The following is a 24,848-nucleotide window of genomic DNA, read 5'->3' as shown; positions in this document are numbered from 1 at the left end:
AACAGAACAGAAGTATCTATTTAGCAAATTTGTTTTTTCTTCATCATTATCCACATAGCGGTTCGCAGTATCTTTTAGTCTCACAATTCTCTTTTTAGTCATTGTCCTTTCACTAATATACCTGAAGAAAATTTTGCCACCCCTCCTTACATTTCTAGCCATTTGTTCTTCCGTTTGCGCTTTCGCCAAACGTATCTCTCTCTTGGCTTCTTTCAGTTTCATCCGGTATTCCTCCTCGTGTCCCTTTTCTTGAGTTTTTTTTGTATTTCTGGAACGCCAACTCTTTAGCCTTTATTTTCTCAGCCACTTGCTTGGAGAACCATATCGGTTTCCTTTTTCTCTTGCTTTTATTTACTTTCCTTACATAAAGGTTCGTGGCCCTATTTATAGCTTCTTTCAGCCTGAGCCACTGTCCTTCCACTTCTTGTATTTCCTCCCATCCCATCAGCTCCTTCCTCAGGTATTCCCCCATTTTACTAAAGTCAGCATGTTTGAAATCCAGGACTTTGTTTTGAGTGGCCACCCTCCTCTTCAGCCATCATATCAAACCAAACCATTTGATGGTCACTGCTGCCCAGGTGGGCACCCACTCGGACATTTGACACATTATCCCCATTTGTGAGTACTAGATCTAGCGTCGCTCCCTCCCTCATGGGTTCTGACACCATTTGTCTGAGCAAAGCACTTTGAAAAGCATCCACGATCTCTCTACTTCTTTCCGATTCCGCAGACGGAACCTTCCAGTCTACATCCGGCAGATTGAAATCTCCCAACAGCACCTCTCTTTTCTTCCCCAACTTTTGAATATCAGCGATCAGATCTTATCTAGGTCCTCCAATTGTGTCGAGGGTCTGTAGACAACACCCACATGGACAGAGGTTCTATCCTCTCTTTTTAAGGTGATCCATATCGCTTCTTCCTTCCCCAGTTCCCTGTCATTGTTTATATACAATTTTTAAATACATATAATGCATTTTTTTGTGATGGGATGATTTATTTATTTATTTGTATATGTGGTCCTTTCTATATACACCAAATACTTATTTATTCATGGTTAGATTTTACATACATGTATGTATAACATTTTATTATCATTTTATACCTTATACATTATCTATTTATTCATGAATATATGAGAAACTATGGTGGTATGTTTTTATATTTTAAGTATGTTGTTTTTATATTTTAAATTTGATGTTTTAATTATTATAATTCAATCTGTTTGTTTATTGTAGCCACTGACACAGCCCTTGGTGGGCGAATCACGGCCTGTGTCGGGCAATTTGTTTACATGCGATATCGTCAATAAAATCTTTCTGATGTTATATTGATCAATTTGTTTACATGCGATATCGTCAATAAAATCTTTCTGATGTTATATTGATCTGCTGGCTTCTTTTTCCATATTGGATTTTGCAGATCGTTTGCCTTGTTGTTTTTTGGGACCCTAGACTAAAGTGGGCAGAAGCAATGACATATACCACCACTCTGAAACACAACCAACACTCCAGCCCAAAACTCTGTTACCTACCTCACTGCTAGTCCCACCATCACTTTCTCCACAAAGGTACAGAGATACTCTCAATGTTACCCCCTTACATACTTCCCAAATTTGGCCAGCGTACTTTTGTACTTTTCCTATCAAGCTTCACTCACCTAATCACTCACACACCAATTAAATCAGCGTACAGTCTCTCTCTCTCTCTCTCTGAGAGCTGCTTATCAGAGAAAACACCAACACTTATTACAAAGTTACTATTTCCCTGTTTAACCTTTGAATTTCCTTTCAAATACTCCTTAAATACCTCCTCTTTTATTTCAGACACAGACACACTCACAGCGCTTCCTCTCTCCTCAGCTGCCTCTGCCGTTCTCTGCAACTGACAAAGAAGCTGTTGCTAAGGCAAAAGAGACTCCGCTTGAACACCTGATGTCTCCTGGCCAACGAAGTGCCCAACTCTACCCAGGAACATTCAGCATGGCCAGTAATGGCCAAAACAGTAACCTGAGAGCCCAGGTAACATTATTTTAAAAATAATAAATATATATATATTAACCTTAAGGGTTACAGTATTTACCAATCTATATATTTTTTAGCCATGAGTATGTCTTTTAATTTTTGTACCTCTTTCATGTTGTCAGAGATTGCGGCTCGTTTTTAGAGTATCGTGCATATACTAGATTTTTATTTGCTTTACGTGACTTTTACAACCATTTTGTTAATTTTGGTTTGTCTGTGTTTTATGAGTATCATTTTACATTACCGATATGGTTTTTATTTTATAGTCAATATTTATATATGCTATTGCTCCAGTGTTATATTCTTGTACCAATATTTAACTTCTGACAGGTTAGTCTTTTTATATAATACTAGTAAAACAGGCCCGTTTCAGGAGGAAATGAAAAGGGGGCTAGCAAAGTTTTCCTCCCTCCCTACCTACCGATCCCTTCGTCGCCCCCTTCTCCCTCCCTACCTACGGACCCCTTCGTCGTTCCGACGCCATTGCTCCGCATCTCTTCGATGCACCAGACGCCATTGCTCTGCCCTCGACATCATGACGTTTGACGCGAGGGCGGGGCCCCTAGCCTGGGCGATTTCGGTGGCTTCACCACCACGAATTTACGAACCTGTTTTGTTTTTGAAGGAAGTGACGTCAGTGTCTTCAGAACGTTGAGGGTGAGTTTTATTATGTTAGACTAGTAAAAAAGGCCCGTTTCTGTTTTGAAGGGAACGGGTGCTAGCAATGGGGGTTTTTTTCGTGTATTTTTGGTAATCATACAGTTGTTAGTAAAGTATTATAATGAGAAGGAATAATTGTTAAATATGTAAATCATTCCAAGCCTTTCCCCCCCCCCCCCCTCTTTCTCCCCCTCCAGCCACCCATATCCAGCGACCCTCCCCTCGCCCATGCCCCCCTCAGCACATCACCCAAGCCCCTCCCCCCCCGGCACATCACCCAAGCCCCTACCCCCCCCCTCGGGCACATCAACCCCCTCGCTACCCACAACCCCCAATAGTAACGGTGTCCGGCCGCTGCTGCTTCTCCTGTTTGGCAGGGGAGGGGCTTGGGTGATGTGCCGAGAGGGGGGGGCACTGACAGCTGATTCCTAGGCTGGGGGAGGAGTAGGGAAACACGCTTCGCGTGTTTCCCTACTCCTCCCCCTGCCTGGGTCGCTGTTTGCTATTGGATTCTCTCAGCAGTGTCATTGTGACGTCACTGATCTACGGACGGAAGCTCACCACCTCCAAGGGATCCACGGTCCCAGGCAGCTTCAGAATGTTGGAGGTGAGAATTATTATATAGGATGTTTATTTATATAAGTGTTGCATGTTACGTATACATAGTACATTTCCATTTATTTTTGTCATAGTTAAACTTATTAGGATTTACATATAAAAGGTTATCCTTGGCAGCATTTGTATTGTAAATGTAATTGATTTAATGTGGAGCTATATCAAGTTTTTACAGTCCATTGTATTGTTTTTGTTTTCTATTAGTTTCCTTTTATATATTACCATGGTTATTATTACTTTATAATTTTAGTGTAATATATAGTTTTAAATGTTACATGTTTTATATTGTTTTATTTGTAGTGTTTCCAGAACCCCTGAGGTAGGCAGGTTTGTCTCACCAAAACAGGGCCCCATGTCGGGTCTATACTGGTGCCAATAAAGGTGCTGCTTCCTGAATATTTACCTGTATGGGATCTCCTCATATATACTCTCAGAGCTGCTACTTGAATTGTCTTCTCGACTTTTTTTTTTTGTTTGAGAAAAAAGTGCCAAATGGACAAGGAGACCCTGACAAGACAGTTAAGAGAAGACAGAGGAAAGCAGAAACCAGAGACTGGTACCTTAATTTAACGATTGGAATGTACATATGCTAGAACTTGTTTGACATGGCAGAAGCCCATGAGAGAAATCTCACTCATTGGCTTTAAATCTCCAGCATTGTGGTGGTAAATCTCCAGCTTCAGGATGGACCACCCTTGGCATCTCTGGGTAATTTACTAGCAGCCCAGTACTAACCCATGCTATAAAGCTACAACAAGGCAGATCCAAACAACTCTGTGGCAGCTATCATCCCTACCAAATGTGGTGGAATGGGCAGATGTCACTAGGGATACAGCAGGATCTATGTTTCCGCACCCAGAACTGGAGGTGATGGCAGAGAAACATCCACCCCCTCCCCAGGGTTCTGTGCAACCGCCAACAGAAACAAAACAACACAACTTTGGATGCAAAGTTGCCACCGCACCCAGAAATCACAAGACAACGTGATCCACAACCTATCCCATCCTCATGCTCCAGCTGACACAGCAATTTAACTGTACTGATGTTTTGGGGGTGAGGTGGGATGGGGGGGGGGGGATACAGTCTCAACCTCAGAATCCAGTTGCGGACCCTCTAGTGTGGTCTTCAAACCTCTCCACAACCAATCATCTCTCGGCCGTGTAACAGGACTCCAAAGACCCAAGAGCAACCCTCCTCCCCTTTCAAGAGAAACACACCAAAACGATGGCAACGCAGAGGACCAAAAAGGCCAAAACGTGTCACAGGGGCGGGCTGCGGGACATCCTCACGGAAATTCCCCACCATACGCCCCCCAGTGCAGCAGCGAACAGCTACCTATCCCTAAAGACCATGAGCTGAAGCACTGCAAGATATCACTCAGCAAACAAGAAAAAGCCTCTGCATCCGCCAGCGATGAGCATAACCACAAGTGGCCTGCAAGGAGGTTTAATGACATATATTTTGTGCACCGGGGGGGTATCCTAGTCAGCTCATTCATAAAGAAATCTGCTTAGTTTTTAGTGGTGATTGTTCCATCGGTAGTGTCTTTCAGCTTCACATTTTGGAATATTTAAGGGTTCTTTTTCTGTGTATTTAATATAACAAATGGGAGACATGACTTTTGGTGTTTAGAAATAAGTATTGATTTATTTTCATGGCTAGAAGCCCCGGGCCAGAAAACAGAGTTCAGTTCAGTTCCACATTCAGTCTCACATTCAGGGCCAATCTTCCCTCACTTATCAGTTCCAGCATACAGGCAGTCAGGCGTGGGAGTGGGTCAGTGGTCCGGAATAGAGATCCGGGGGTTTGAGAGACAATGCTTTATCCTCTGGTGCTGTTTCCCTCAGCTCTCACTTCCACAAACCAGACAGTACTCAAAAAGTCTCAAACAAGTGCAAAACCTTTATTTGAACTCTTGCAACAGCAACCAAATTGTCAATCCAGCATATTCCTTGTTGCTCCCAAAAGGGAATTCTCTTTTCCACTTCTTTTACCAGTTATATTTACAGGATGCTTGGTGTTGTATTTACAGTGCTATTTTCAATGTCTTTTTCTCCTCTCAGTACAATTTCAATCTCTGCGGGCTCAGACCCCCCCCCCCCCCTCCTCCCAGGTCTGATCCTCTTCCAAGTGGTGACTCCTCTCTAGAACTACTCTGGTCTCAGGACCGAGCTCTCCCTGGCTCCAAGCCTTTGCTCCCAGTCTGGGTCTGCTCTGTTCACCTGGAGCACACACAAATTCCTAGTTGCCTCTTTCAGGAGCCGCAACCCTTTTTTACAGCCAGTGATCACACTCCTCTCTTAGAATTCCCCTTTTCTTCTTCTGGTCTCTTGGCAGGGGACCATCAAGCAACCAAAGAAGACCCCTCCCCCCCTAACATTAGCTTTATCTCCTTCCAAACTCCTCCCCCCTGTCACTCTTCAGTACCAGGACATTATATGTCTGCATTTTATTTCAAAGCTACTCCCCATGAGAATGGAACAAGACGGGAGCAGGGAGGAGAAATGACACTGGAAAGAGAGAAGAAGAGAGACAAGACAGCAGAAACGAGAAACCGGGACCAACATGGTAGAACAATAAAATGTCCAGATAACAAAGGTAGAAAAAAGTGTTTTATTTTGAACTTATGAGAATTTTGGGAAATGTGCATCTTGGATGTCTTTGTACTGTGTTCAGTACAAAAGGGCATCACTCCTGCCTCTTCTATTAGGTATGTTGGGTAGTCTGGGGAGGGGTTGGGGTGGGAGGGTACCACTGCACACCAGGAATTTCATTTTTTACTTGAGGCAAGGAGTTGGTGTCTGGGGGGTGGGGGGAGTGGAGGTGGGCCACTAGATCATGGAAATCTTTAGAACTGCTTTGGGGCGAGGATCGGGTTGTTATGTCAGGCCACTGGGGGGGGGGGGCACTATACCACCAGGGGGGGCTGATGCAGGCATCCAAGTCAGGGTAGTCAGGTTGAGGGAAAGTGAGAGTGTCGGTAGATATCCACTCCTCTCAACCAACCCTTCTAGGCTGCCCCAAACCATGGCATAAATTTCCTGCATCTGTTGCTGGGGGCAGGTTGGATTTTTGTGGATGCAGTGCATGCTTACAGTTAACTTACAAGAACTGCTATACTGTGTCAGATCAAAAGTCCTTGAGGTCATCGAAGTAGTGTGTCACATATGCTAGCATCATCATTCTGGTGTATCCCGACTGAAAAAAGTTTGAGAACCACTGCCATAAAGCCTCATCAGCATTTAAAAAAATAAAACAACATACTACTACTACTACTACTACTTAACATTTCTAGAGCGCTACTAGGGTTACGCATGCAGATCTTTCCAAATTTATACCTTTCCTTGTTAAGGAAATGGAACTAATGTGGGTTTGCCATGACAAAGGATCAAAGACTTGGGCAATTGAGACTCCTTGGTTTCTTATTCTTAATTTTTGAATATTTCTATAATTGAGTGTAGAGCATATTGTGTAAATCAGTGAAATGATCTACTACTTGAATATATTCTGAAATGTATTATTTAGCAGAATGGGACAAACGTACAAGGGTGTGCAGAATTTTACTATGAGTGTGGGTGAGATGGAAATAAGATGGAGTAAAGGAGATCAGAGACTGGAAGGCTGTGTCAAGCAGCATCTCCATTCTGTGTCTGGCATTGCCCTTCTGTGTCCATATACCATTCCTCACTGCATTTCCCCTTTGTGTCCCTCTCCCTGTGCCCCCCCCCCCCCCCCAACACACACACCATGCACATAATTTCTCCTCTGTTTCTTTTTTCCTTCCTGTATCCAGCTTCTCCCCTCTCTTTCTCTTCCACGCCAATGTGTCTCTCTCCTCTCCAACCCAGTATCTCATGGTTATAGCATATTTATAGCCAAGATTTTAATATATTTCAGCTTCTGAAATGGGAGTAATTCTACCCCAAAAATTATGCAAGCAAAACCTAGTGGGACAAGTAATGTGGAAGTCCTGTCTGATGTTAATAAATAAAAGGGTTGTCCTGAACAATATATGCTTTGCTTCAGGGAGTTTATATCCCAATCTAGTCTTTAGAATAGTGAGTGCTGTTTCTTGTTCTGAACTCTAAAATTGGGCATTAATGAAAAAGAGGATTTGGCAGGTTTGAACAAAGCAGTATATTTACCTTTATGTAATACAGTTAAAAACATCTAGGGAATATCTCATTCTGTATTATCCAAACTGCAAACGTCTTTCTTACAAATCAATCCTTGTCGCAAGCTTCACATATCAGAGTATCAAATGTTGGAATTCTCTACCCAAAGGTACTTAGAAGATTATCTGAAGGCTTTATGTACATATCTTATCAAAAGACAATAATCTAATTTTGCTGTTTCTCTTATATGTTTTAGCGTAACTAATACTTCATGACAAACTCACAATTATTCCTAGTATGTTAAATGTTATAATTATCTGACTGTATCATATTTTTGATGTTTTTTTTTAATGTAACCACATTGAACCTGAGCTCATTCGGGATAATGTGCGATACAAATGTCATAAATAAAAGTTTCTTGAGTAAATAGAAATGCAATACGGCAGCTGGCCTTGCTGAGTTTAAAGGGGGTCTGGACGGATTTCTGAAGGAAAAGTCCATTGATCGTTATTAAATTTGGGGTTTTTTGCCAGGTTCTTGGGGCCTGGATTGGCCGCTGTCGGAGACAGAGTGCTGGGCTTGATGGACCTTTGGTCTTTTCCCAGCGTGGCAGTGCTTATGTGCTAATGTATTGTGTTATATATTATATAGTAAGTAGCATATATAATTATACACTTAAATGTGTTTACTTTTTTGTGCAATATACTAATAGTACAGAAAATGAGGCAGGTCTAAACTATTTTTTTCTTTCCAGTTACCATTAAGTCTCTTCAAATTTTGGTTGCATAGTGAGATGGTACTGGAGCAAGGGGAGGAAAGGTATTTTGTGGAATCATCAGTCTTTGTTTATTTGGTTTGAATATTTCTGTTTCTTCTGGTGTAGTTCTGCCAGCTCCAAGAAAAATGCTGCAAAAAGTTTTGTTCCTTGTATATAGTTGTCCCTAAACAAGACGGGAGAAAAGAAGACCAATGAACAAAAATAATCTGGATGACAAATATTCATACAAGAGGTAATTTTATAATTGCATACATATGTGAAAAGTACATGCATAGTTTTCTCTGTGCCACCCTGGCTAGACTTTCAAAATGGAAGTACACATGTGTCTCTAAGGAAAGGGAAATGGGACTTGATATACCGCCTTTCTGAGGTTTTTGCAACTACATTCAAAGCGGTTTACATATATTCTGGTACTTATTTTTGTACCAGGGGCAATGGAGTGTTAAGTGACTTGCCCAGAATCACAAGAAGCTGCCGTGGGAATCGAACTCAGTTCCCCAGGATCAAAGTCCACTGCACTTAACCACTAGGCTACTCCTCCACTCCAGGAAGGGAAATGGCCAGCCTAAAGTCCATGCTGGGTTTAATAAGGAGTCACAGCTTATGGCGACTCTGAGGATTGTTGCTTCTATGTATCAGGGGCGTAATCAGCCCTCCAATTTTGGGGGCACCAGGGGTGGACTCGGCAACGCATTCCTCCTCCTCCTCCCCCCCCCCCCCCCCCCCCCCCCCAGCGCGCTAATATACCTTTGCTGGTGGGAATGCCGAGGCCCCGCCAGCCAAATAAATATAGTGTCTGCCGCTGCCCTCCTCCTCGTACTGCTTCTTTCACACAGAAGTCGGTGGCATGCCTTCAGCCGCGACTTCTCGCTCATTCTCTGAGTATACGCGAGAAGTACCAGCATTGGCGGCTGAAGGCATGCCACCAACTTCTGCATGCAGGAAGCAGCACAAGGAGGAGGGCAGCGGCAGCACTGTATTTATTTTGCTGGCGGGACTTTGGCATCCCCACCAGCAAAGTGGTGCAGTTTCTGGAGGGCAGCCAAAGCCCAAAGTGGGATGATCCAGGCCTTCAAGCCCCCCCCCCCCCCCCCCCAACACACACACACCCCTGTTGCTGCACCACCAATTAAAAATAGAGGAAAACACCTAGCTCATGGTACCATAGCTCAGCAGCAGGTTTTGATTGAACTGAAAACCCCATAGAATCATGAGAAAACTGTTACACTAAAACAAGATAATACCATAGTAGCACAGTAGATAATAGCAGAAAAAATACCATCTGGACCATCTAAATGTTTGCAGTTCTCTCTGTCCTTCTTATTAAGCATGTATCTCATTTGCTAGCCATGGACCATGACCTCTTGTAAAATAACACTTCGCATACAGGACAGATGATCAGCCCCATTTTGGATAGAATGTAGAAATTAGAACTGAGAGGTTCAGATTGGGACATGTCAAATTCCAGTAGAGCATTTGAAAAGGATATACCAACATAGTGTTTTCTAAAATACATGTAGGAATGCATGTATATGCAACAATTGCATACTTTGGAAGCAATCTTTCTACAATTGTCAACATATAAAACATTGGTGACGGCAACTCGTGTTGGCATTTATATGTGTAAGTGGGTATTTCAGAATCTATTTGTTTAATACATTTATAACCAGGGGTGTGCTGGTAAATTGTTAACAGGGGGCTCTCTCTCGCCAGCAAAGTAAAAGAGAATTCAGGAGGGGCCCAAGCCCACATTTTGGGATCCATTTGTTAAAGTAGCCATGGAGAACCGGCTCCCAAAATTCTTAAAAACTTTACAAACGGCTCTCGAGAGCCTGTGAGAGCCTGCTCCAGCACACCACTGTTTATAACCCACCTATCCAAACATCTAGGCACGGTACAATAAAACGTTCATTAAAAAAAAATAACAAAACACAAACTCTAAAAACTCAGAACCACCTATCTGTCAAACGCCCTAGAAAGTAGCCAAGTTTTTAACAATTCCTTGAACTGTGGATCAGATGCTGACTGGCGCATTATTAATAGTAACGAATTCCACAAACAAGGACCAGCAATAAAAAAAAGACTTGACTACGAGTTTCCTCCAGTAGTACCAGAGGAAAAGATGGAACTACCAACAAATTCTGGGTTTCAGACTGTAACGCCTGAGAAGGACAATAAGACTGCAAACTGCACTAAGGCCTCGGGAGCAACACCCTGCCACACCCTTAAGCACCAATAGCAAAAGTTTGAATTCAATACGCTGCACCACAGGCAACCAATACAACAACCTTAACTGTGGTGTAATATGTACCTCCCAACCCAAACTCAAAAGAACCTGTGCAGCAGAGTTCTGTGCAACCTGCAAGGCCCACAGAGTTACAATAATTAAAAGAAGGTGACACATAACTCTGCAGCACAGTATGAAAATTCTCCACGGACATCTAACTGTTGACACTTAGACTTGTATGTATGCCAATTTGGAAACCTACATGTCTAAATGATCCCAAATATAGAGCCTGCTATCAATCAGCTTAATTGATTTTGGGGAGGGTAATCACTGGGGGATTAAGGAGGTGATTGCTGATTTAAAATGAGCACTTTTACAAAACTGGTACATATTCTGTAAATAACGACTTTGATCACAGTGATCATAGACGTGCATTCCTCTTCTGAAATGGGGAATACATGTGTATGTTTTGGCCCTGCCCAAGGCAGATTTACACATGTAAAGCCTGGTTTTCTAAAACATAGTAACATAGTAGATGACAGCAGAAAAAGACCTGCACGGTCCATCTGCATGCTTTAATGTTAAGGGCTTTTTTTTGTTCTTCAACCTTAGCACTCCAATATCTTACATAGAAAAGCACAAAAGATCCCCTATTTCACACCTAGTGTCCTTTCATTCCCATGCCAAAATCACAAAACTATTGGCTGAAAATCTAGTCTCCTAGGTCCATTGTGTATATTCTGCCTGGCAGATGGCTATATGAGCATTTGGTAAGGTTTCTCTAGACCACTTCAATTCTATCTATATCTTTCCATGCAAGATCTCCAGAATTAAAGACAGTACTTCAAATGAGGTCTCATTAATGACCTGTACAACAGTATAATCACTTTCCTTTTCCTACTAGTTGTATAGAGACCAATGTATTTCATAGTTCTGCACCCGATCATTCTCAAATACTGCATTACTATACATGATTATTTAACTCCCCTGCCACTATTTGGCCTTTTGAGGCCAAAGATTTCCAGCACATGATGGCATTTAAAATATTTTACTGGAGTTACTTTAAAGATGTTTTGTGGCCAGAGGGTGAACATATTCTCTGACATCGCTCATGTCACTCAGGTGAGGAGGAGGGTTTTTTTCTCCAATTTAAAACAAAATGCATGCTGGCTGTTGGGGCAACTTTTCTCCTGAAGTTTCCCTGAAAATATATATTTGACTATGCAGGGAGCCAGTCCTTTTTTTTTTTTTTTAAACTCTGTTCAATTTGCAATGTAGCATGTTCACCACAGTGTGCCCTCTGTCCATACAGGGGATCATTCTGGAGTCTCTTCCTAATCTAACCTATCTTTTTTGTAAAGGCATGGAGCATGGGCCAACCTACCACACTGGAATGTCATGGCCGTGGCCGTGCCCCTGCGTCCAGACTCACCTTTTTCCAGTGATCTGGCTGTTTTGTTCCTGCATTGATGCATCTGCTATCCAAGCTTCGCTTTGGTATTCCTGCTATCGAAGCCTCATTCCAAGTTGTGACATCAGTAAAGTCCTTTATAAAGCACCTTGGAACTCTCATGCCTTTGCCTTTGCAGCAGGTCTTTTAACCTTGCCTTTGTATTCCCTGTTTAGATCCAGTCCCTGCTTGGCTTTGTTCCTGCATGCTTTGACTCTAGCCTGGCTTTGTTCCTGTGAGTCATGTCCATGAATGCTTGTTCTTGAAAGCCTTATTTCTGAATGTCTTGTTTCTAAACCATATTCGTGAAGCTTTACTCCTGTGTAGTCTTGTTCCTGCCTACTTGTGTTTCTATGAGTCTTATACCTGAAAGCCTGGCTTCTGTAAACCTTGTTCTTGAACCTTTATTCTTGTTCCTGTTTAACTTTGTTCCTGTTTAACTGTGTTTCTATGAGTCTTGTACCTGAAAGCTTTGTTTCTGTGTGTTTTGTTTCTGAACCTTGTTCCTGAAAGCCTGGCTCTATAGCCGTACCCTGCTCTTGGTGTCTGTTACAGTTTGACTCTGCCTCTGGCTCCTGCTTTAGTCTATCCCTGCTCTTGATTCTTGCTTCAGTTATGCTCTGTTCCTGCTTTCTGCTAAAGCTCTGTTGCTTTCTAATCAAGTCTGTACCTGAATCCTGTTCTCCTGCCTAGTCAAGTCTGTTCCTGAATCCTGTTCCTGCCAAGCTGTCTGTTCCTGGTTCCTGTTGCCAAGTCAAGTCCTGTTCCTGCCTTTTTTATAGTCTTGCTTACATAGTAATATAGTAAATGCAGATAAAGACCTGAATGGTCCTTCCAGTCTGCCCAACAAGATAAACTCATTTTACATGGTATGTAATACTTTATATGTATACCCGAGTTTTGATTTGTCCCTGCCTTTCTCAGGGCATAAACGTAAAAGTCTGCCCAGCACGGTACCTGTACTAAAAGTTCTGAAGCTAATGTCGAAGCCCCTTAAAATTTACACTCCAGCCCATCCATATCTATTCAGTCACGATCAGGGCACAGACCATAGAAGTCCGCCCTGCACCAGTTTTACTCTCCAAATACCAGTGTCGCCACCCAATTGCTGCTAAGATTCCGTAGATCCATTCCTTCTAAACAGGATTCCTTTGTGTTTATCCCACGCACGTTTGAATTCCATTACCGTTTTCATCACCACCTCCCGCGTGAGGGCATTCCACATATTTACCACCCTCTCTGTGAAAAAAATACTTCCTGACATTACTCCTGAGTCTGCCCCCCTTCAACCTCAATTCATGTCCTCTATCTACCACCTTCCCATCTGCGGAAAAGGTTTGTTTGTGGATTAATACCTTTCAAATGTTTGAACATCTGTATCATGTCACCCCTGTTTCTCCTTTCCTCCACGTTATACAAGGAAGAAGCAACCAGATACCCAATGTAAGAGAGGTGAAGTTAGAAGTTCCTTGCATAAAGCCATTGCACCAGCTCAGAAAGGCATGGGAATAATAAAAGGTTTGTTCTTAATGTTTTTGTTGTTGGGCATCTGTGTTTCTGAGTTAGTAAAACCCGGTTCTCATTCAAGTGTTGTGTTACAAGAGACATCTGGCTTTCTAATCACATAGCCACAGGAAGTCACAAAAAGTTCATGTCTTTAGACCCACAACATGTTGTTCTGAAACATGTTAATGTTTCTGACAGGCTATTCTGTAGCACACAACATGGGGTGAAAGATCATTTAAGCCACACTACTCATTTAAGCCACACTGAGTGGAGGAGTGGCCTAGTGGTTAGAGCACCAGTCTTGCATTCCAGAGGTGGCCGGTTCAAATCCCACTGCTGCTCCTTGTGATCTTGGGCAAGTCACTTAACCCTCCATTGCCTCAGGTACAAACTTAGATTGTGAGCCCTCCTGGGACAGAGAAATATCCAGAGTACCTGAATGTAACTCACCTTGAGCTACTACTGAAAAAGGTGTGAGCAAAATGCAAATAAATAAATACTGCCAATGGTCAGAATATTCGCAGCTGTAACATATGATTCAGCCCATGTAGGAAATGAGCACTAGGTCTAAACGTTTTGCGGGGTTCACAACAGGTGCACTCCTGTTTACAGTTTGGGGTCTTTGTTTAGGTCCATTGTGTCAATCGCAAATGTGGTGTCAATCTGAAGTCTGAAAGGGGTTGTGCAAGATCTACCATCAGATATGAAGTATATTAAGTACCAGGTGCAGGCACAACAAGAGCAGTTAATATCACAAGGTAGGACCCTGCGTGATACTATAACGTGTAAATTTACATGTCCAACAAATCCCACAGAATATCAATGATTTCACTGTCATTAAGGGTTTGTTAAGTGAGGAATATGTCCTTGTGCATCCTATGAAAAAGCTTACCAATGATTTGTTAAGGAAATTAGATGATGGAATTGACAACCTCATTAAAAGCCAGATACCTACCTACCTATCTAGTGTCCCCAGATGTCATTAAAGAGGCATTTAGCAAGATTGCTAAGAATAGTGTTGAATCTATTCAGATCCAGCTTGCCTTTCATCTGAGAACAGTTTTTACATTGTATGTCAATGTAGATCAGATGGAACTTGCATTTGTATTAAGTTTACCTTTTATTTTACCTGATGTTTACCAGTTAAAGTAGGTACTCAATGTGGGATCTTGAACAATAATCTATACGCAAGGGTTAGCACACCTGATTCTTTAGCATACCATCACGATAACCTACAGTAAATCACAGTAATACTTTGGTACCTAAATTAGAAATGTGCCAGCGCACAAAATACGTTCACTGACTGTGTCCTGGTAAATCTTTTCTAAAGGATACCACCAAAGCCCTTTGTGGTATATCCTCTGATCAGACCACTGAGAAATGCAAGGTTACTGTCACAAAATATGATGAGTTTTCTGAAACCAAGGCACTTGTGGTAAATATGTTATTCAAAAATAGAGTGGAGTGGTGGACTTTGGTCCTGGGGAACTGGGTTCAATTCCCACTGCAAGCACAGGCAGCTCCTTGTGACTCTGGGCAAGTCACTTAACCCTCCATTGCCCCAGGTACAAATAAGTACCTAAGCCGCATTGAGCCTGCCATGAGTGGGAAAGCGTGGGGTACAAATAAAAAAAAATATATATATATATATAACACCTGCAAAGGAACTTACAGTTCCCATGAGCAAGCATGACATTGATAATTGTATGCTACTACCTAGTAATGCATGTTATGTTTCTGTGCCTAAACATTCTACAATCAATATAGTGGTGACCTCACTATTTTACCTGGACCCTAGTCTGGTCCAAACAAGTAGAGATAGTTGAAGTATTCTGTGGTCACGCCATGAACTTTACCCAGGAGTTGCACTACCTCTTGGACTACAAGGATTATCATACCTTGGAGGTATCAGTTAACACAGAGGGGGCACAAGTAGTGGATTATCTTTATAATGCATATGATCATGATCTTTTTGGTAATAATTTACTAACCACTTTTGTGATTCCTTTTTTTACCAGCCTCTGGACTTTATTGTTTGTGAACATGGCCTATCAGAGGCATTCAGTTTCCAGGTTATCTCATGTTATGCAGCTATCACACGAATTTCCACTGACACAGCGATCCTCTGCAGTGTAATGTACTGGGCGAGTGCTGCTAAATAACTGCCTGCCCACATGATGCCACTGTTAAATAAATTTGCTTTTTTCAAGGCTAACATGTACCCTGGGGTAAGGAAAAGAAGAGTCTCTTTGAGAGCTGACACCACTCTCCCCCGGAATGCCATAGTTGAATATGGCTAGGTTTGCCCTACATAGCCCTAATAATATCTGGGGCTTGGCTGCTTGCATCACTATAGCAGGGCTTGCACCATTCTTCCCTGGATTGCCCTAATAATCCCTGGAGGCTTGTCTGCATGCCCCTCCCCTAGCTTCTAAATCTGAACCTTTATGGTTCCCTCTTCAACTCCCACCTTAATCCCTGGGAATACAAAATCTTCTGGTGCTCCTAGGCCCCCCCCCCCCCCCCCCCCCCCCCATGGTGACTCCTGTGACACCATTAGATGTCACAAGATGCAGATAAGCACATGTCCTGGAACACAGGCTCCTTTAGTTCTGGGTGGAGCTTCTAATTGTTAAAGAGTTCTGAACTGCCTCATGTTTCGCTATGTCTGCTTGTATAACCTATTTTTAATTGAGAAATCTTTTAATTTTGTTTCAGTAGCAGCAGATATATATTTGAATGAAAATCTATTTCCAACTAAGTATCTTTCAGAATTGTAGTATTGTTCTAACCTGCTTATTTTCTCATTTTGGGAATGCTCCCCATCATCAGATCCACCAATCGGTAACATCATTATTTTCTTTTGTGTTACAGTCTGGAATGTTTTTGCAATTGGGATTGTTGAGCCATCTTTTATCATATCTGGAACAATGCCAAACACTGAAAAAAAACAGGAAAAACAAAAGTTTGAATTTTCAATTATCTAGCAACCATTTTTTTAACACTTATCATATGTAAGCGCAAACATGCTTTCCTTTAATTATGAAAGCATTACAATCAGGTTTTTATTGGCTTTATTATTTAAAGGCTGCTGAAGGCAAATGGATAAAATGGTTGTGATTTCGAGTGGAGTGGCTGCCATCCTCTAATGGTACCATGGAAAGGCTTTGATAAATGTTCCTGCAAATCTGATTTGCATACTTAATTTTTCCAAATTTACAGGTCTTAAATGAGCTTGATCAATGAGATTCATCATATTCTGGTTGAAATGAATTTATGATTACATACAAAATTTACTCATTCTCGTGTGCTAGAGAGGCCCAGCTTGGAGATAAGTAAGATGAGTGCTGAACTTTAATGTGAAGTGCCTTGCAAAATTATTCAGCTGTTGGGTATTTTTCACATTCCAGACATAACATAACTCTTACGTTCTACAATTTCCTAATGTGTCTTTCCACATGAACCTTATCCTACCACTACATCACTTTGTATTTGTTCATACCGGAGTTGGCGAATGCCTCTACGGTACTATGTAAGCCACATTGAGCCTGCAAATAAGTGGGAAAATGTGGGATACAAATGTAACAAAAAAATAAATGACTCCTGCAAATGTGATCTACCTCTCACTAGGACAGGAATGTAAATCCAAAGCAAAAGCAACAATGGAATGGTTCAACAAGAAGAAAGTGAATGTCCTTGGGTGATTCAGTCACAGCCCAAAGCTGAATCTAATAGAAAATGTGTGGCAGTACTTGCAGTCCACAGTTGATCCCCAGCCAAATTGAAAGAGCATGAGCTACTGTTGTCAAGAAGAATGAGCACGAAATGCACCATCTGCTGTGCAAACTTGGGTAGATGCTTTTCCTAATGACTCACAGCTGTTATTGCTACAAAAGAGGCTTCCAGCAAGGGGTGAGAAGAGTTATGCAATCAAGACATTTTGGTTTAATTACTTTTTGAATACTTCTATAATTATTCTTTGTGTAGAATAATATGTAGAGTAGATCATTTCAACAAACTCCTTCAATTAATTTGAAAATTCATTTTTAGACAACAGAATGTGAAACCAGTATGAGGATGTAAAGACTTGTAGGCACTGTATAGTGTTGGAATCCTACCTCAGAATGCCTAAAATATTTGAGAGCCAATGAATAATCCAATCAGATAAGCACCATTAAATGTACTATAATAAAAGGCACCTCCAACGTTCTGAAGCTGACTCTGTGGCTTCACTCAAGGGTTCGTGGGTTCGTAATGGTGTAGATCACTCTCTGCCCATGTTTCTCTGCCCCACCCTCGCGTCTACCTCGCGTCAAAATGTCATGACGTCGAGGATGGGTAAAACACCATAATGAACCAACGAAACCTTCAAGGAAACCACGGAGTCAGCTTCAGAACGTTGGAGGTGCTTAAAGTTTGGCAAAGGTATGAGGAACACCGCTGGGTGGCTGCAGGGGGGGCAGGGAAGAGAGCAGAATCGCTGGGTGGCTGCAGGGAGGGCAGGGAAGAGAGCAGAATCGCTGGGTGGCTGAAGGAGGGGCAGGGGGCAGAGCAGAATCGCTGGGTGGCTGTAGGGGGGCAGGAGAGAGCAGAATCGCTGGGTGGCTGAAGGGGGGCAGGGGAGACAGCAGAATCGCTGGGGGGGCAGGGGGAGAGAGCAGAATCTCTGGGTGGCTGCAGGGGGGGAGAGCAGAATCGCTGGGTGGCTGAAGGGAGGGGCAGGGGAGAGAGTAGAATCGCTGGGTGGCTGGAAGGGGGGCAGAAGAGAGAGCAGAATCGCTGGAAGGATGGAGGGGGCAAGGGAAAGAGGAGAATCGCTGCATGGGTTGAGGGGGGCAGGGAATACAGGAGAATCGTAGGGTGGCTGGAGGGAGGGGCAGGGAGCACAGGACAATTGCTGGGTGGCTGGAGGGGGGCAGGGGAGAGCAGAATCGCGGGGTGGCTGGAGGGGGCAGGGGAGATGGGACAATCACACACACACTCGCACACAGTCTCACTCTCTGTCACACACACTCGCACGGTGCTGCCAACCACGCAGAGGGGGGGAGAGGCAGGGAGTCCTGAGACCACAGGGGGGAGAGGGGGTCCTCAGACCTGAGAGGGGGAGGTATCTCTCTCACAGTCAGTGTCTTTCGCTCACTATGGGGCTAATTTTCAAAGCACTTAGACTTACAAAGTTCCATAGAAACCTATAGAACTTTGTAAGGCTAAGTGCTTTGAAAATACGCCTATATGTCTCACACTATCACATTCACTCTGTGTCACACAGTTGGTCTAACACACTCTCGGTCTCACACGCTCTCATACACTTGCGGACTCAGAGTCTGTGTATTGCACACATACTCTCACACTCTCTCACACACACACACTATCTCTGTGAAACACACTCTCACAGTCACTGTGTCTCACATACGCACTCGCACACACACTTTGTCTTACACACACACACACGCACATTCACTCTCTCTCTCTCTGTCTCTCACACACACACTCAAACATACACACTGCCAGGAAAACCTTGCTAGCGCCCATTTCATTTGTGTCAGAAACGGGTCTTATTTACTAGTATTATAATAAAGGAGGAGGCAAAAAAGTCCACATTGCTAACAAGCCCAGCTCTGATACGTATTTCTCTCCAGCAAACACTTTAGGAATATATTTTAGAATTACTGTTGGATCTGTCAGATATGCATGCTTCAACCATTAGGCTAAATTATTTGAGCCAAACATGAGAAAGGATGAGCATGTAATCGTCACTGATCCTTTATCTATATATATATTTTTTGAAGGATTTAAGAAAAAGTAAAGCTAAGTACTTGATATATACTACATATTGTGAAGAAAATTAAAAAAATATATAAAGGATCAACGATGATTACATGCTCATCCTTTCTCATGCTTGGCTCAAATAATTTAGCCTAATGGTTGAAGCATGTGTATCTGATAGATCCAATAGTAATTTAAAATGTATTCCTAAAGTGTTTACTAGAGAGAAATATGTATTGGAGCTCCACTTGTTAGTAATGTAAAATATTTGAGCGTCATACCTTTTGCAACTGCTCTTCTGGCTGCTTCATACTGAAGTTCCTTTGCATCAGTTACCCAAGGCAGAGCTCCAATTGGCATGGTCACTGTTAATTTGTTTGGACTATTACGCTTAGCAAACACATTTTCAAGATGTTTTGACACCTGAAAGGAAATTTGAAGTGTAGGGTTACATATCAGTGAAAATTCAAGAGATCAACTGTATGGCATAAATAGTGATCTGTTTATCTGTCCATCTAGGTCCTAGCAAAAATAGAATTTAATTATCTAAACAGGTGCACAGACAATGTGTACAGAGATGTTTTCAACTAGTAAAGGGCCACCAAAACAGACATCATGTTATGAGATTCAGGAACTTAACAATCAGACTTACTATTTATAAGTACAATTTAAAAACAATTAATTAGGTTGAAACTGGGAGCACATAACATCTTTTTTTTCCTGTGCCTACATCAAAAGAAAAAGATGGCATGTGGGAACTTGCTCCTTTTTGTTTTGTGGAATTCAGTGGATAATGCACTTTTTTTTAAATTAATGCCATTTCACAGCTATGTATTGAATAATGAAATAGGGACTTCATGCAGAAGTTCTGTCCAGAGGCAGTCTAAATGTACCAACATTGTGCAGTTCAACACACTATTAGCTGCCAAGTTCATTCAAAGTTAATTATGTTCAGTGGAAAATAAATCTGTTGGCTCAGGCAGCTTGCTATGTGAATATTTCATCACTGTTTCATTATTGATACCAAGTATTACATATTACGGGCATTTGCTGTAAACTTTGTTTTAATTCGTTTATCCAATCCTTACATGCACATAGTTTTGCTTTTTTAAACCCAAAGGTGAATTCTAAGGGTGGTTGAACAATTAGGTATAAACTGTGTTTGTTTGTTTTTACTTTACTTGTTTTGGACTGCTTTGGGTCCTGCTGATCTATACATCTGCTGTCTGGAATTTTGGAAGATGGAAATGAGAAAATAAAAATTAAATTTTGGATGTACTCTGTAGAAGTTGTTGTTTATGTTTGCAATGTGTGTATGGATGCCTGTACTGGTGAATGCATGTGATAATATTTGAATAACTGTCTATACTTATGGTATGATTTCTGAACATACGTCATTAAAAGACAGACTTTTAAATGCCCAGCTGGGTATATATGGTAATCTCATCTTTGTTAAATGTTTCAGACATATCAATGTACTTTCTTCCACGATATAACTGAATTCTATTATTTTGTCTTACTTTATTTTCAAATGTAAGCCACATTGAACCCGAGTTTGCTTGGGATAATGTGGGATATAAATGTAAAAAAAAATCCTTTATCCTCCATCTTTTTGGACATTGCCTATCCAGCTGGATGGTGATGGCACAATGAAAGCAAGTTTGGTCCAGGACTAACTCAAAATAACCTGTTCTTAGCTGGGCCCTAGTATTACCATATTGAAAATGTGACCATACTATGCCTCTGTGGTTATGTTCCACAGTGCACTGCACCAACCATTAGGCTACTCCAGAGACCTGCTTGCTGCTCTAATAGGACTGGCCAGGGACAGACTGACAGTAAAGGTCATTGGGCCCCCCCAGTCACTGTCCACCTCCCCACCGTTGTGCCACCATCGCCCTCCCCGGTCCTGCGTTGAAGGGCCTGGTGGTCTAGTTGCTTCTTCGAGGGCCATCTTATTTGCAGTAATAAATTTATTGCTGTCATTTACTGAACCTGTTCCCTGATGAAGACACAAAACCTGGCAATGTCTTCGGAGGTTCCTTCTCTCAGCACTTCTGCTGCCAGTTAAGTGGTGATATGCTAAGGCATTCACATAAGCAGTTGAAGTAATTTTGTTCTTTTGAAGATTGTGCACTTGAAGCTATTACATTGAAGAAACAAGTGCTTTTTTAATTTTTTCACTTAAAGAAAAAAAAAGTAATATAAGATTTTTAAAAAACACTGTGGATGCATGAGGAATTGCTTTTATTTTCATAAAAAACGTTAACAATATGTAATTGAAAGGTACTGCACTTATTTATCAGTAGTTTGCCTTTCTTGTTCTATTTTGTGGAAAAACACTTTGTGCCTGGGACTCATCACTATTGTATACTGGGTAAGTGTATCCCAGCATAAAATTCCCTTTTCTGGACGTTCAAAGCAACTCTGTCTGTAAACTCTTTCATTAATTTCTTAAATAGTTCTTCAGTATCTTGTCCTTCACCTTCTTTAGACATTTTTATAACTTCCACTTCTGGTCCTGTCAAGTGATCACAAACCACCTCCCACTGGTCCTCAGATTTCATATTCTTCACCCATTCTTCCAATGTTTGATATCCTACTTTTACTGGATGACCTGTAAAATCTTGTATTCTTTTGCCTATTGGAATATGTACTGCTGAATACCTCTGCGGTTCGTTTAATTTTTCAAACGCAGTTCGGGCCAATGTATAAGATTCCATTCTCTCGTCCCTGAATACTTTCAAAAGTTCAACTTGCTCTTGATTAATTTTTTCTTGTTCTTTCAACCGGGATCTAAGATTTTCCATTCCAGTTTTCCAGTCTTCCATTTTCTTGTGAAGAAATTGACTGTAGACACATCTCTTTATTTCAAATGTTACTGTACTGCCACTCATGCAACCTGCTAGGAAAATTCTATTAACATCCAAACTATATTTATCTGGAATCCTCCTAGATTCTATTCTGGAATACTATTCTATGCTACTCCACAATTTTATTTTAGTATTCTTTATTCAAATGTGTCTATGCTATATAAATATATATATATATATATATATATATATTTTTTTTTTTTTTTTTTTTTTTAATTTTTTTTTTTTTAACTTTTAAAACCTGCAGTTTACAGTTTCTCTGCATCTGGCCATCCCCTGCTACCAATTAGGACCCAACCCAGTCTCTGCTTCCCCAGGTCTAATTCAATCTCAGTGAAGTCCTAATCACGGTACTATGTAAGCCACATTGAGCCTGCAAATAGGTAGGAAAATGTGGGATACAAATGCACCAAATACAAATACAATGCCTCTGGGCCTCAAACTGTCCAAGACCTAATTCAAACCTGCCAGAACCTCCCTGAAGATACATTGGCGCCCGGATCCCCAGAATCTCCTCCAAGTAAAAAAATAAAATATTTTTCCCACTAAGCACATGGCACTGGGGCACCTAAATCTTGGCCCCAATTTATAACATTGCCACCATAGTCTTTACTAGTTACAACAGAGTGTTCTTTGGGATGTAGACATAGAATTTGACTGAGAAGAACAATTCATCTGTAAATCTATGTGTGATTTAGATTACACAGCTTACCTTTTCTTTTACTGCAGATAAGTTCATGTTTGGGACCTGTCTGATAGAAAATTTCCCTATAACCTTTGAAGGTATAACAGTTTTTGTTCCTGGTCCATAAAAGGCCCCTTCAATACCATGGATAGAGAGAGATGGATAGCACCAAAGATGCAAAAGTGTTTCCACCTTCGGAAAAAAATAAAACAAAGATACAGCTGTCAAGGACTTACTGAAATAAACTTTGTCAATAAGACTCATAGTTGTATTTTATCAAGATAATTTTCCATTAAGAATGTTTGTTTTATGACAAAATGCAAACGTATGGATTTATATTTAAACCCTGTGGTCAGTCAGCACTGCTGTCCAGCGCTGACTATATATATATATATAGAATGCTGACTGACACAGGCTGTACATATTTATTTTAGTTATATTTGTACCCCGTGCTTTCCCACTCATGGCAGGCTCAGCAATATGCAGCTGCCGGTACAAATTTCAGCAACATGATTCATATAGCACTGAAAATTCACAGGTAGGCAAGGTTGGCCTGCCACCAGCCAGACTAGGCAGCCACCTCAGGCGGCCCAATTTGGTGGAGTCAGTGTCACAGCTACAATGCATGCAAGATCCTTTCTCTTGCTGGGCCTGCTACTGCTGCCCCCCCCCCCCCTTCCCCATCTTCTCCTGCACTGGTCCCAAGATTAAAGAAGAGTGACAGCTGCACATGCCTTGTAAGCATAAGTCATGCTCAAGCTCTGCCTTGTCCTGCCCCTTTTCAAGACAGACTGTCAGAGGGGGCTGGGACAAGGCAGCTCTTCAGCATGGGCCTGTATCTACAGGACCTGTGTAGCACTCACTCTTCTTTTAGTTCGGACTGGTGGGGGGACCCAGAATTGGGGAGGAGATACTGGATAGGGGGTAAGGGTAGAGAAGGGGAGATATGTAGACCAACTGGGGTGGGAGTTTAGAAGGGAGAGGGGAAAGAGAGGGTAAGGGGAGATGCTGGCCATGAGGGAGGAGAAAAAGTAGATAGAGAAGGTAATGGGAGATTCAGGCAACTTGGGGGGGGGGGTAGTAATAGGGCCTTGTGCAGCTCAAGGTCTGCCTAAGGCATCCAAAACCCTTGGGACAGCCCTGGGGCACTTACCCATATAGCAGCTTCTGCTATACAGATTAGTGCTTTGGAATTTTGAACCCATAGATTCCAACCTCTTGAGATTAGGTAGAAATTATATAATAGGAGCGGAGCAGTATAAGTAAAGAACTAGATAGACTAGGGTTCCTGTGTTTGATTCTTTCCAAAGGAGAATAATAAATAGACTTCATAAAAAGGGACTTTCTGGAATATTCTGAAAGCTACTGACTTTGACCTCAAGATGTAGAAGTGGCCCTTGATTAGCTGCACTAACTGTAATCACTCATCATCTTGGAACAGATGCCTGCAAGATAGGAACCACAATCATTATCCTCGTATGATAGGCACAGATGCTAGGACCCTGCTAAGGGACACACCTATTTCCTAGGATACACCAATCACTAGGTACACTGAGGTTCCACAGTATACCGCACCCATATAACAGCCAATGAAGTGAAAAACAATCTGGTCTATGAGCCAAAATTCTGTAAAGCCAGTGATAATTGGGAACTGGGCCAGACCCTAAATGCTTTACTTATGAGTCCAGAGGATAATGATGTAGAGGAAATGCTCCAGCCCAGAGATGGTATAAGACTTGAGCCAAAGTGTAAGGATTCAAAGCAAGAGAAGGAGAGATATGAGTATAGATAAGTATAAAACTTGTGAGCTCCTAGGCTACACTATATTCTTTACATTATTGATTTAATTAACAAATTAGTGTTATATCCAGAGTATGAACTTCACTGCCTGAAGCACCTCTATTTTCTGTTCCATACACACATAAGCCTATCCCAACTTGTCATAGGATGATATCACCCTCATAGTGCCTTCTACTGATAGACTGATAGTTTCCCCATAACACTTTCACTGCCAACAAGCATACTATTTCATTGCTGCCAATAATTGTAAGTCAGGTGGTGTGGTATGAGTGAACATTTGCCCCACCTCTTTTATCACTTGTTTATGTTTATAGTATAGTATGTTTATGTGTATGGTAAATGTATGCATATGG

At 41.8% G+C, this 24,848-nt stretch overlaps 1 protein-coding gene across 7 annotated transcripts in view; it reads right to left on the bottom strand.

Moving 5' to 3' along the window:
- Positions 1 to 7,967: 7,967 nt before the first annotated feature.
- LOC115475709 (beta-Ala-His dipeptidase-like) overlaps positions 7,968 to 24,848 on the bottom strand; it is a 190,747-nt gene continuing 173,866 nt past the window's right edge. For all 7 annotated transcript variants that reach the window (XM_030211654.1, XM_030211663.1, XM_030211638.1 and 4 more), the window contains 4 exons: positions 22,723 to 22,887; positions 19,419 to 19,560; positions 16,164 to 16,311; positions 7,968 to 8,351 (listed from right to left, as the gene is read on the bottom strand). In XM_030211654.1, the coding sequence (XP_030067514.1) occupies positions 8,246 to 8,351; positions 16,164 to 16,311; positions 19,419 to 19,560; positions 22,723 to 22,887 (561 nt within the window). In that variant the 3' untranslated portion in view covers positions 7,968 to 8,245. The remainder of the gene's footprint in view (positions 8,352 to 16,163; positions 16,312 to 19,418; positions 19,561 to 22,722; positions 22,888 to 24,848) is intronic.

This window comes from Microcaecilia unicolor, chromosome 1 (assembly GCF_901765095.1).
Source record: "Microcaecilia unicolor chromosome 1, aMicUni1.1, whole genome shotgun sequence".
In the NCBI taxonomy this organism is placed as follows: domain Eukaryota; kingdom Metazoa; phylum Chordata; class Amphibia; order Gymnophiona; family Siphonopidae; genus Microcaecilia; species Microcaecilia unicolor.
The sequence above is the reverse complement of the archived record's forward strand: the minus strand, read 5'-3'. Positions and strand labels throughout refer to the sequence as shown.